The sequence below is a fragment of the Protomyctophum bolini genome, assembly GCF_963924005.1.
Source record: "Protomyctophum bolini genome assembly, chromosome: 13".
Lineage (NCBI taxonomy): Eukaryota > Metazoa > Chordata > Actinopteri > Myctophiformes > Myctophidae > Protomyctophum > Protomyctophum bolini.
In genome coordinates this window covers 6,951,128-6,965,493 of record NC_137874.1, presented here as the reverse complement: position 1 = coordinate 6,965,493, position 14,366 = coordinate 6,951,128, and the positions used below count along the sequence as shown (strand labels likewise).

The 14,366-nt window shown below is 42.0% G+C and overlaps 1 protein-coding gene across 2 annotated transcripts in view; it reads left to right on the top strand.

Moving 5' to 3' along the window:
• The first annotated feature begins 525 nt into the window (after positions 1 to 525).
• Positions 526 to 14,366, top strand: part of LOC308326916 (androgen receptor-like) — a 31,466-nt gene continuing 17,625 nt past the window's right edge. For both annotated transcript variants that reach the window (XR_013965142.1, XM_080779991.1), the window contains exon 1: positions 526 to 2,002. Coding sequence is in view for 1 of the 2 variants with exons in the window: in XM_080779991.1 (XP_080636117.1) it covers positions 759 to 2,002 (1,244 nt within the window). In the remaining variant the exon portion in view is untranslated. The remainder of the gene's footprint in view (positions 2,003 to 14,366) is intronic.

The window sequence follows — 14,366 nt, the reverse complement described above, 5'->3', positions numbered from 1 at the left end:
GCTCTCTTCACAAATGTGTTCATATTAAGGTGTCTATACTATCACCTCTCAATCACAAATCTGATGATTCACATTTGGGAAAGTGGCTATATGGCCGTTTTTAGCCCAGGATCAAGGAGTGGGCAAAAGCAAATGCAATTGATTGAGGTATTTATTAACAGTTCGCAGAATCGGTACATTTCACATGAAAGCACAACTCAATACAAAGACTGTTGCATCACTCAAAAAGAAAAAGCAGAATGAAAATGTGTACATTTTGCCTGCCTGAATATGTGCCTGCCTGCACACTAAAGAAATCACACTGACAAAAAGTTTGGCTATAAGCAAAACAATAGTAGAAAAGAAAATATCTAAACGAACGTTCAAATAAAGTTATAGTTCTGCAGATCTGTAAAATATATTTTATAGCCTAAACTAAACTAAATATTTATATAAAAATCTATATTTATTATGACAAAGCAGCGCTGTTCCCAAATTAAGTTGCTAAGGGTATTCATTATGACTAGTTTATTTTTTGTATTTTTATCCATTGATTTGGACGTTGTAGCCTATCTGGTCAATGGGGAATCAGTTGGATTAGGAGGAGTTTGTGTGTTGACTCCTCTTTCCGCAGACCATACCAGATCGTTATTTCATACCGTCAGAGTTGAGCTAAGGAGCAGGCTACGGTTGCTGAGAGCACTTCGGCGTTTTCTCGTATCAAAATAGGCTACTTTATTTGCAGAATAGCGGTTATAGGCCTGTAATAATCCTGGGAAATGCGCCCAACTAATCGCCAGCTATCCTGTGCCGAAATATGCCTAGAGAAAGTGAGGGATGCAAACGGCATAAGTTTTTCCACAACACTCGAAACTGAGACAAATAGTGTCCATTTTAATACAAAAACCTCAACAGGAAACAGAACCGAGCTGCTGAATAGTTCTGACAACAATGCGAACGCGAGCTGTTACGGACCTAAACAGGAGGGACTCAGCTGTAACATCATGGAGAAACAGCTCTGTCACCGACAGCCAGAAGATGCGCCTCAGCAGAAGCAGCAGCAGCGCGGGGACGACGACGAGTTAAACGCTGCCAGCCGTCTGGCAAATAGTCGCTCCAATTCAGCCTGCGCCACCATTTCAGAAACTACGAGAGAGCTCTGCAGAGCGGTGTCGGTGTCGCTCGGACTGGCCATGATGGACTCGAATGACATCGGTGACATGGAGCCCAGCAACCACACTGCTCACTGTGCCGCAAATGACCACATGCGAGACGACTATTTTGGCGTCGCTCCATTGAACTGCCCTGGCGCCGAAACAGGTGTTGCCGAGTGCAAGTTCGACCGCGGTGACCGGGCGCTGCACGGCAAGCAACTGGTGGGGATGTTCAAAAGTTTGGAGGATTCTACCAACGTTACGCTGCACGACAGACACTCCACTCCGGCGTCGCTAGACGAAGAACTAGACGCATTTGGACTGGACGACGAGAGTGATGAGACAACTTGCAGAGACATGGATCATTCGGAGACCGCGCGCTCTGCGTCCAACTGCCCTTTGTACGGCCCACCGCTGCCGGAGAACAACACGCCACACTTTCGGCCAACTTTCCCAGAGAGAATGTCTCACGTCTACAAACCTCAGAGTGAAGGCATGGAGGACAAGTATGCCGAATACTTACAGGAACAGTACAGCGTCAAGATTAAATCTGAAACCATCACGAGTGAGCCCGGCACTGGCAGTGGCGGGACATCGTCGTGGGCCACTGACTACAGCTATAGTGACACTGGCAGTAGTCGACTCACTCAGTTCGGGGGACCCTTGAAGCAGTGCATGAATACATACAGCACGGAGCCGAACACTGCGCTCCTGTGTAAGCCATACGACAGGAGCGTGCTGCGCCACGACCGACCCAGACCTGAGCAGTGGCTCCCCGGTGGGTTAATTGGCAGGCCGCCTTTTTCCAACTCCAACTATATGAAAAATGAAGTTGGCGACTGGCTGGACGTCTCATACAACGATGCCAGGTAAAGCTTTACAACAGTCTAGCCGGCGGCTATAGCCTAAGATTTAGACTCTCTTGTCAGAATCGATAAATACATCAACGAGAGTCTAAATCTTAGGCTATTTAACAACAGTCTACACTCTACTCTATAACTTTGTTTATTTGACTGCTGCTGCTGCTGCATGTGCTCGACTAGTAGTAGGATATAGAGGGCAGGCTATGTAACGGTTAGACAGTTTAGAGACTTTTCTCCCCCAAATCGCTTTAATTAAATTCACACACGTTCACACACACACGACTCATCGGAAGCAGGAAGCAGTTGTCTGACTGTCTTATAATCAAAACATGATTGATAGGCTATACTCGTCAGCACTGCTCACAAAGGCTATAGGCCATTGTAGGCTATAAAATGCATTAATTAAATCTCACAAAGAAATATAGAATCATCTTGTGTACTCTAATTTACAATAAACTTTCCTATATAGCCTATAAATTAGAATTGTCACACTGCTGATCTGGGTACATAAGTCTAAAGACAACAAAGGTGTTGTTGCTGTTCTATATCAGCCTTTACATTGTTTAAACTAAATCATGGACTGTAAAGTTAGGTTCTGTAAGTGATATATATTTTTTGTTAGACACATAGATTAGTTATTTAGGAGGAGAAGTAACAAAAGGGACAGGGTGTGCAGGAGAGGGGGAGCAGGCCAGCAGGGAGTAAGAAATCAAACATTCAAGCATGTCAAAGAGAATATAAAATCACACCTGTATGAACTGAGCAGTGCAACTATAAATGTATTGTTATAGTTATTGTACGGTGTGTGTGTGTGTGTGTGTGTGTGTGTGTGTGTGTGTGTGTGTGTGTGTGTGTGCGTGTGCGTAATATGACTACAATTGTGAAAGCCAAATATTGCCACAAGACCATTTTCCTATAGCCCACACAAGATCGGCAGTGGCTCAGGGGTAGAGTGGCCATGGAAATCCTCCCCCAGTGTCGAAGTGTCCTTGAGTAAGACACTGAACCCCTAATTGCTTCGATGTGCAGGTTGGTGCCTTGCATGGTTTCCTCCGCCTAAAGCGCCTTGCATAAAGGTAGTATATAAAGAAAGACTGACTAAGAAAGTGGGCAAACATCTACAAAAAAATAGTTACCGTGTGCCCAGGGCTTGTACTGTATAGTGCACACATATGCTGCTCTGTGCCACTTTACTGTAGCCTACTGTACTGGCCACTTTATTGAAGCTGTCTGTGCTTGGACACAGAGACAGACACACACATACACAGGGACACACATAGCTGCGTATTGAAGCGGAGCGGAGGCACCGCTCAAAAAGATCAAGGTATCCGGTAACATTTAGTATAGGTCCACATTGCGGCCAATGCAGTGGCAGGTATGTACACGATTAGACATGATCATGCACACCGTCATTTGTTCCAGTTCCAATTTTGTCTTCTCATTAAATACTACCTGTTTCTCTTGTTTATCCTGTATATGAGTTCTCTCTCTCTCCTCTCTCTCTCTCTCTCTCTCTCTCTCTCTCTCTCTCTCTCTCTCTCTCTCTCTCTCTCTCTCTCGTGATTGGATTTAAAAAAAATCCCAACCAGCAAATGTATTTTCTGTTTACTAAAGAGGTAGAGAGATGGAAACCCCTGCCCTGTTATTGAGCAAACTCAGTGCAATGATTGCTATGGGAATAGGGAGTTATTTAACACTATCTTAACAAAACCATGGCGCCTCGAGCTTGTATGTGTGAAATTGTGAGAGGGATAGTCAATGGGTGTGTCTAAAGCGAATTCATGAATCCATTTATCTTCAAATTTCAGCAGTGGTCCCAGTAATATTTTATCTCGTGGCCACAATGCTATGAATGATATTTGATAATAATTAGTTGATGCATTGCACAGACTTATCAATCACGCAGTGGTGGAAGAAAAGTATACTCTGATAAAAAATTGTAAAAGGGTAAAGAACACAATGCAAAAATACTCCAAGGAAAAAGGCCTGTTTCAAAACAATATTCTTATAAAGAACCAAAGAAGAAAGTGGAGTAAAAAACTATCCAATATTTGCCTCTGAGATGTAAGTAAGTAAGGGATAATGTATGGATGAGTGGTCATAGTTTATAGATAAATCCCAGACAGGCTGATTAACCACCGGGTTAATCAGCCTGAAGGTTAATCAGCCTTAATTTGGCGATCAGAGCCAATCAGAATCCAGCTGCTCAGTGGCGTCAACTCCGTGGGTTCAGAGGCGCAAATGAACCCACTGGCATTTTGGCAAAATATATCAATATGCAGTATATGCACCCACTGTCCACAGCACAATATCCGAGGCACTTTTCCTGCTGTTAAAAGACGTGTTGACGAGATACTCACTGCCGATAAGTAAACTCCGAGGACAGTGTTATGATGGTGCAGCGAACATGGCTGGTTCCAAAACAGGCTTGCAAGCCCGAATGCAGGCGCTGGAGCCTCATCAAAGTGTTTCGTGATTTCATGGTAGTTATTCGTGACCTAATAACATTGATCAGAAATTCACCAAAGCGACTGGCTGTGTTCATTAACAAACTGTAAATAAAGTTTTTTTCCACCGCTGGGGGGGGGGGGGGGGGGGGGTGGCTGCATGTACCCACTGCCCCATTATGTTGTTTTTTTTAGATCACAGGATCTACTGAATGTGAAGGGGGAGGTGAGAAACGGACATATTGACAGAGTGGGAGCTGCCACAGTATGGCAGCCCCCAATCTATAAAATATTATTACCCCCTTCACATTCAGTAGAATGTTCAAATTATTTTCTCAGCCATTCAGTCGCACACTTCCAGTGTCACATGATCCACTTTTGGCTAATTTTTAACCACAATACTTTGTAGTACAATGGCCCTAAATCATTATGTTAGCAATGGGGTTCCTTAAAATAAGTGATTCATTTCATAGGGCCGGTGAGCCTTTATTGTTTCTTTTTATCCCTGCCAGGCAGGCAAACTGTCTTTTGCTAACCTTTTTTTCCCCTACAGATTTAGTCCAAACCTCATTGGTATTTGGCTGTCTCTCCAACCATAATGGTCAAACTTTGTAGTTAACTACAAATGGCTTTGAAAATAACGATAATAAATATATAAAGAAAACGTTATTTTTCCTTGTTTCTTCAAGAATGTGATCGTATCAAAATAAAATGATGCTGGCTCAATGACAGTCAGTCTTCCAGGTACTGTGGCTGAAAACCCATCACAAATCACCTCACCTCCACCACCATGCATGGTTGGGGATGAGGTTCTTGTGGTGACATGCATGGTTTGGTTTTGATGGTATTGTCGCCAAATTTTGGTCTTTGCTCAGTGTTTCCCAACCTTTTTTGTCCCAGCGAACACTTTTCATAGCCTAAAAATCTCGGGGCACACCTAGATATACGGGGGTGTGTATTATATATATATATTAAATATATAGTAAAACGTCTATGTACAGTAAAACATTATAAAACAGAGTAAAACTTATTTGAACCCAATATACTTTTAAAAACACACATGACAGCACTCATCAAATAACTTTAAAGAGAAAGAAAAGGACAGAGACAGTGCTCAGTTTCATCAATTTATTTTTGAAAACTCATTTACAAAATATAGCACACACATGTTCAATTTGTCAATGCAAAGTAATACTACAAACATTTTTGCCACAATACAATGGTCGTTGTATCCAGCGTTGCTGCAAGGAAACATGTCTTTCCCTTGCCTGCAGCCTGCCGCCAGATGGCGAGTTTCTCCCGAAATGTGTTCAGTTTTGCCGTGCTTGTAAGAATATTCTCATTTCGCCCTTGCATTTTCCTGTTCAGTTCATTCAGATGGATAAAAATATCCGCCATGTATGCTAGTCTTGCACACCAGTACTCATTTGCAAACAGTTCGGCATATTTGGATTGCTCAGCGGACAGAAAGCACTCTAATTCCTCCCTCAGTTCATACACACGCGACAAAACTTTTCCCCTTGAAAGCCATCGAACTTCGGCGTGCAACAGCAGAGTTTGATGTTCCGCCTCCCTTTCATCGCACAGTGTGGCGAACTGTGCGTGCTGCTGTCGGGTTCTGGTGGTGTCTTTCTGGAGGGAGCGAAATGTAGCATTAACATTCCTTTAACATTCCTATGGCCGATGGTCGTTAGAGTCTATTGTTCCGCACGTCTAATTAGACGTGTTACAACAACAACGACAATTTCGGTCAAATCAGGACACATCAAACGGCACACCAAAGCTCCGCGACACACATTTTGGGGGTCCTTGACATGAAAAAGTGTGGCAACCACTGTTGTAGAGAGGGGGTTTCTCTTGGTTACTCTTCCCTTGTTCAGTATTTTCCTAAACGCGTATAGCGGTAGTTGACAGATCCCTGGTTGAAGCTGTATTTAGATTGAAGATTTGATTCATTATTTCATATAATACAACTACACAAAAGTAAAAAAGAAAAAAAAAACTCTGTTCTATAACATTGTAACAATAGCAAGAGAAAGAACTAGACAGGTGCGCTCCATAGATAGAGTGCAGATCTCCGCCAGCCAATTTGTTTTTGAAACAAGCTTAAATGTATTATGTTCTTACTTGAATCAGTGCTTGAACTTGTATTCCTTGTCAGAATGGGCAGTGTCTATAGCGGGACATTCTCTTTATAAACATTTCAATTCGATGGGCTTTATTAGAATGGGAAACGTTAACGTCGCAAAAAAACCCGAATGAAAGATTAGAAATTATTTGTACAATTAAAGATGCATTGTAGCCCTAGCAGAATAAAGAAACGTAGACATACCTGCGTAACATTGCAACTATGCAATGAAGTATAGTAGGTACAAAACTTAAAATAAAGTAAACCTTTTTTTGTTTAGCTGTGGAAAAGAACATGGCAGCTAATTGTACTTGTATTGTACAGTAGGTTGTACAGTAGGTCTATGTACTGTGATCAGCAGCACAGTGCAGTGATACACGTGATTGACAGTCTATTTATGGTGGTTGTATTCATTGGATGTCCTTTTCCTCTCACAACAGCTCACACATCTTTTTGGGTGTTTGTAATCTGTGGGAAGTACAGTACGTGTCTGATGTCTTGGTACATCTGGCAGGTGTGCCCCCCTCCTTCTCTCTCTTAACCCATTCTGACCTGAGATAAGATTAACAAAATGTCTTCTACATCCTGACAGTTTTCTGTCAGGACTTTTCAAAACTATCAGACCTACAAGCTCGTAGCGCGCCACTCGTTGGCGCGCTACGAGCTTGTAGGTCTGCTATTTTTCAATAGCTAAACACCAAAAGGGGTTCCTGCCCAAAATGGGTTAACTGAAGGCGTGTCTAGAGTTGGGTTGATTTCCTGTTAACCTGGTCTGGTCAGGTCTACAAGCTTGAATATGTCAAATTATATGTGGACTTGATTGAACTTGTAAATGCTGTCGTTATGACATGTGCTGACACATTATAAATAGACCGAAACAGCAATGACATTGCGTCATCGGGCCATCTGCATAAATTATTTCGTATACTGTACATCTGACCGTTCATCAGAAAAATCGTGATATATATACGCACTATCTCTCTAGGTCGTACTCAGACGAGCCTTCCATCGTCGCTTCCAGTCATCCTGGTTCTCCATACATCTGGCCAGTTCGTTGGTGCTTTGTGCTTTCTTGAGTACATCCACGTATGGGATGTCCACGTGTGGGACGTCCTCTTGATCGGTGCCCGTGTGTTGGTTGGTTCCCACAGCATTTCTTGCTGGCTGGCAGTTCTTGTTGTCTTTGGCCGTGTCCTGCTATAGTCTCATTCTCCTGCGGCTGCTATTTCTTTGGCTCACCCTCGGTATTCCCTCATATAGGATCTTGTTGGTAACATGTACACTCTTGCCGATGTCAAGTACTGCATTATATTGTATTATAGTGCAGGGCTGCACACAACGTTTTTGGTCTAGTACTCAGAGGAGCACCTGGAGGAGTTAGTGCTCCTAAAATGCGGCGACCCATCTCGCCGGATGGATAAAAGAGGGATGTATGAATGACTTATAGCAAAACGATATGTATTGGATAAGTGGGGACTGGGGAGTCAATGGAGAGTATTGCAACTCTAGATTCATCCCATTATTTAAAAAAATCCAGAGTTGCAAATTGTCCATGTGTATTCCAGCCCTATGCATATTCTAATACAAACTTCTTAATACTTCCTTTGATTGATTGAAATATTTATTAACATTTTGCAGAATTACAGTACATTTCAAGCACAAACTCATATTATCCTAAGGATAATATGAGCATCAAAGCAATATTTAGATACTTTATTTTTATTTTTATTTAAAGCCGATCTACCACTTATGTGCAGCCCTGATTATAGTCCAAATCAAAATTAGGTTCATTCATTTCAGCAAAGAGCAGGTTAACTTGCATTTCACTGTAATTTGATTGTTCAGAGAAAGTAAAATTATGGCGAATCATTCACTGGGACTGCAAATCGAAAATTAAACAAAAGGTACCGTGGTAGGATTTGTAGCTACTGTACATGGATCAAGGTTGGTGCAATGATGCATGGTGCACATTTTTGTGAGGACAGCTGCAAATTCCACCAAGCGTGAGGTTGCCAGTGAATCCGTTGCTATTTTCTTTTTTACCAGCTGTAGGCTACATAAACCTAGATTCAGGACTCATGGGTGAACTGCAACAGCACCTGCTCAAATCGGCATTGCTGGCACGTGCCATGAGACCACACACGCCACTGTGTTTCAACGTACTGTGTTTTGAAGTTATTTGCATCGTCACCTAGCCCTAGGCACAGTGAAACAGTGAAGAGGCAAACTGTTTTTCTTTTGGTCACTGACTTTGAATACGTGCAATGTTAATGCAAATGGCCAGGACCACACCCTGGTAAAACCCCAGTGTGACAATGTCAACAGTGCGGGGTATAGAAATCTCTCTACAAAACCACCTTTACATTCAAAATGACTTTAGTATCTTCATTAAATACAAAAACCTGTCAAATACTGATGGGAGGTTACTCAACTATGACTACAGGAGGGGGATGACAAAAAAGTATTGGCACCCCTTGCATTTTTGTGAAAGAAATAACATTCAATTTCTTCCAGAATCAGTTAACTCACGTGCCACGTATAACCCCAAAACCCAAAGTCTGCTTTTTGTGTCACTGCATGAACCACACTAAATCTAAATCTGAAAACAACAGTCGGAGGAAGAAGGCACCCTTATAATCTTAGTCAACTGGAGCAGTTTGCTAAAGAAGAGGGGGCAAACTACCAGGATAAAGGTGTAGTCTTGAAGTCATGGAAGTCTATATAGGAAGCACTTGACTGCAGTTATTTTCTCTAAAGGCGGTGCCACCAACTATTAAAACTAAGGTGTCCATAACTTTGCCAAGGCAACTTGTGTTTAATCTATTATTTATAATGAAATGTTAAGTTCTGATTCAAAAAACTAAATTTATGTACTATTAACAGTTAAATAAGATATTGTGGAGACCAAGTACTTTTTTCTTGTCAATTTCAACTTATTTAACAGGCAGTTGAGTTGCTGGGTTTTTATGTGCAATTGGTGTCAGCTTTTGGACCCAAATGCAGAAACTTCAACTTCAAATGAAAGGCAGGAGATCTATGACTTTATACTTAAAACAATAACCACACCTCACAGGGCAAAACTCAGTAGCCTCGCAGTGGGCCGGACGCGAATCTGCCGGTGGCAAGAAAAATTGCCTCCGACGACGACGACGACAGTGCATGTGATATGAGTCTGGTCAATAAGCCAGGCTAAAAACAATACAATGATCCAGCACAGGCAGTCTGAAATAGTCTCTGTTAGCTCATTAGGAACGTCTGACAGTCGCAGGAAACACTAGGAGTCCAAAGAAGGAGAGGGGAGGGTCTGGACACACTGGACACAGTAGTACACAGGGCAGAGGCAGGCAGCGCATGGCAGATTGTGACACAAGGGTGCCAATATGTTCAGCCACAACTATATATTAATACTGGAGGCTAAAGTATCAACATTACATAAGCATTGCTGCGACTGCATTTTTATTACGGTAACAATTTCACATAGCTATATAGAGCTTCCAGGGTGGCCTGGTGGATCAACCAGCATGTCTACATGACCACATGATCACAACCATGGTGGATGATATACACAGAACGTGCACGCTGATGACTGGGCCTGGAAAGATCTGGGTGGGACTGGGAGTATTTTTTGTTTTTTTAAACTTGGATATTAATAACTGGTGAATGAAGTCAACAATATAACCATTTATCTCACAGTTTATTTGGCATGCTCTCTGTGAGTGGCACGCGGAAAGAAACAGACCAGTGTGTATTCATAGCAAAGCGTGCGCGCGCTCGCCTCTCCTAGGGTGCGTCTTTTCAACACGTCCGATGTAATCACATGAAGAATTGCCTTAAAGACTCAATTGTGGCCACGATCGTGTATAGGAACGTGGCCACACGGAATGCAACAGTGCCTGGAGGAATCTGCTGTCATCGATCAGGGGAAGGCTGTCAGTCTGAGTTGGCCCGCATGCAGTTCAATCTGACTATCTCACCCATAGATCAGCCCCTGTCCCCCTGCTCACAACCTCCTATAGGTTTAAATCTCCATTGTTTTGTTTTTGAGTGGTGCAGCCACTCCATTGCGTATAGCTATGTGTGTCCGTCCCTCCCGATGTATGCATGTCCATCCCTATATGTACTGTATGCGTGTCCCTGTGTATGAGCACGGACAGCTGAAACACCTCACCACTGGATGGCACTGTTGCGCAACGTCACACACACACACACACACACACACACACACACACACACACACACAAGTACAGTAGGCCTACAATACAGTACTAAAGCACGAGTACAGTACAGCACCACTCACTTCAGACTGGTCTGATTTTTAAATATAATCTTTTTCTCCGCCAATTTGGTCCATTTCCCCCCATTATGTGTGTGTGTGTGTGTGTGTATACACACACACACACACACACACACAGTGTAAAGCAGTGGTTCTCAACCACTGGTTCTCAAAAAAATTAACAATAAAAAGACAAACTACGCAAAACTTGTGAAAATAGCCGATCTACAAGCACACCTCGCCTAGCAACGATCTGTTATTTTCACGATATTTATCTGTGGAACCGAGTCAAACAAAATGATATGCCTAAAATCCTACAAGTGCTTGTGAGGGTCGGGGGTCCCCAGTTCAAATATGATTATTTTTTGGGGGGTTTCACTGCCTGAAACCACAGTTCAGTTCATGTAACACAAGACATAGCCAACTGTAGCTCTGTTCCATAGACAATGCTTCTATGATTCTGCCCTGCATTGGCTATATGCTACTTTCGCTTTTAAATCTCACATGGAACTCAGACCAGCCTCTCCTCTTTAGCGTATTTAAAAAATAATGTTTTTGCTACTCACCAAAACAAAGGCGGGTTGTGTCATTAGAAAGCCTACTTTCCTTAGTGGACGCACTCTGAGTAAAAGTACCGTTTATGGGGGGCTCAGAGTGCGTCCACTAAGGAAAGTAGGCTTTCTAATGACACAACCCGCCTTTGTTTTGGTGAGTAGCAAAAACGTTCTTTTTATTTACGCTAAAGAGGAGAGGCTGGTCTGAGTTCCATGTGAGAGTTAAAAGCGAAAGTAGCATAGCCAATGCAGGGCAGAATCATAGAAGCATTGGCTATGGACCAGAGCTAAGCCGACTGTATAACCTCTATATTTTATAGGCCTATTTATTATAATTACATTGCCCGAACTATATTCATTATGAGGTTCCCCGTGGCTACAGTGGCACAGGCAGTTCTGTTCTCAGATATATTCAGGGCTTTTGGCAATCTTCATGACAACGATGTTTCAAACAATAACCAGACAGTTGCTGTGTATTCTACATTTGACCAAAAAAACAAAAAACAAAAACATTAAATTGAAGCTATACAGGAGATAGTGGTATTCCAGCTAAGTGTTTTTGTCTTTGTATGCCCTTGAGGTATGCTTATGTCTTCATGCACTTCCAGTCCACTCTGTGCCCAAGGTTGCATTCTGTTTTGTCCTCCGTGGATCCATGTGTTGGTGCCCACAGCGTTCTCACACACTGCAGTCATCACAGTCTTTAGCACACAAAGCCACAGATTACTTCATCGGTTACAGTAGAACATACTGTAGACAGGGTGTGTTTGGGTGGAGAAGGGATCGCTTTCCGTAATTAAGGAAAATTCAAAATTCAAAATTGTTTTTAGCTACTTTAAATTGATATGTTTTATGTTTTGTCATGGATTTATTTATTTAGTACACCATGGTCCAGATTAAGTCGTGGCATGAATTTCAATGTTAACCCACATAACCTACAGTATGCCTTTTATTTACATATCATGGATCTTATTTAAATGTCACTTGCATCACTTCACAAGTTCACATCATTATAATTCTGAGCAAATGTAAAAGATCAAATTTCAAGAACTAGATGGAATAACAAATTTATATTCAATGTTATATACAAGCAGTTAAGACAGCAAATGTTTGTCATCTCTTTGTAACATGTCCAGTATAGGTTGTACATTTTCTTTTTTTAACATTGTCACTGTAAGGTGGAAACCTTGTACTGACACTGAGTACAAGGTTATTGAGGTTTAGTTTGTCAAGCTCAGACAGCACCCAGCCCACGCTGCTGTCTCCCCAGCACAACAAGATACCAAACGTCACAAACGTCTGGAACAGACGCAGCCCCGGCTGTCGTCTTCCGTACTGTCCAAAACGTTACTTTTCAGGAAATGGGGGGGGGGGAATTAAAAAACTTCAGTGCACTGTGCCTACACACACAGTGTGTAGTGCACTGTGCCTACACACATGTGTAGGCACAATGCAAGGAATAAATGCATTCGCCATGTATCCGAAGGAAGTCTGATCCAATCACTTTTAGATTTCTCCAGTTTAATCCTGAGTTCAAGTTTTGTTGTGTTCAATATCTGATTTTAGGCATGTTTAAGCCTCCAGGAAAATCCGTGTTGAGGTTCTTAAGCCACTGTTTTTCATTAAAACGTCTTTGTCCTACTGTCCAGTTGGGATTGTGTTGAAGTCCAGCGCATTTTAGAGCTTCAATGCTGTGAGCCATGAAATGTTGCACAAATCTTGTGGTTGTCTTTTTGGCATTGTTAATATTGTATCTGTGTCGTCCCAGCCTAGTACCTATTGTTTTACCTGTTTCTCCAACATATTGTAAACCACATTTTTCACATGTGATTAAGTAAATGCAGTTGCTGGTTCTGGCTGTTATTTGTTGTTTAATCTCTAAAACGCGTTTTGTGGTTCTATTTTTTACTAATTGTTTGGGTTTGAAGTATTCTGGTCCCTGGCGTGCTGGTGTGTTGATTTATTTTAGCTTGCTGTGTACTTGATAATCTTTAAGGTTTTTATTTCTGTAGGCCGATATCATTTTATAATCTTTTAGAAGATCATCCGTTCGGTCCTCAAAATTCCTTTTTATTCTGTTGTTGGCTAGTGTGCTCTGTGTTGAATAACTGGTTATCAGGGCCAATTTGGGGCCTGGATCCCGCACTCTTATTTCTAAGAAGGTATTTTGGGCTTTCCAGAGGAATGTCCTAGTGTATCCTCTTAGTCTGAGAGCATTAAATAGAGTTTTACAAGCTATTTTGAAATCACTTCTTTGCGTGCAAATTAGTAGTTGTGATTTGACTATTCCTGTGTAGGAGTGTGCCGGGTGGAATGACGTTTTGTGTAATAGGACGTGAGTGTCTGTTTCTTTAAAGAATACTTTTAAGTCTAGTTTCCCATTTGTGTTAAAGTTTGGGCCCTTGAAGATTGTTACATCAAGAAAGTCAATCCTTTCTGTGTGTGTCACATATTTTATCGTTATGGATCTATGATGGCTATTTAAAACATCAATAAATTCCTGGAATTCTTCTTTGCTATGTTGCCATATTCCAAATATATCATCCAGAAATCTATAGTTAATGTGTCGGTTTAAGTCTGCATTTTTCTAGTGCTGTCTGTTCCCATATGCTCATGTAAATGTTTGCATAAGATGGTGCAAATCTCTTTCCCATGGCCATCCCTTTGATTTGTAAATAATGGAAACCTTGTACTGACACTGAGTACAAGGTTATTGAGGTTTAGTTTGTCAAGCTCAGACAGCACCCAGCCCACGCTGCTGTCTCCCCAGCACAACAAGATACGAAACGTCACAAACGTACGCAGCCCCGGCTGTCGTCTTCCGTACTGTCCAAAACGTTACTTTTCAGGAAGTGGGGGGGGGGGGGGGGGAACCTGTGTTCCAAAGGATTATTATTGTTATTCAATTACAATATCAGATCTACAAGCTCACAATGCACTGTGATGCAAAACGATACAGGCTTGTAGA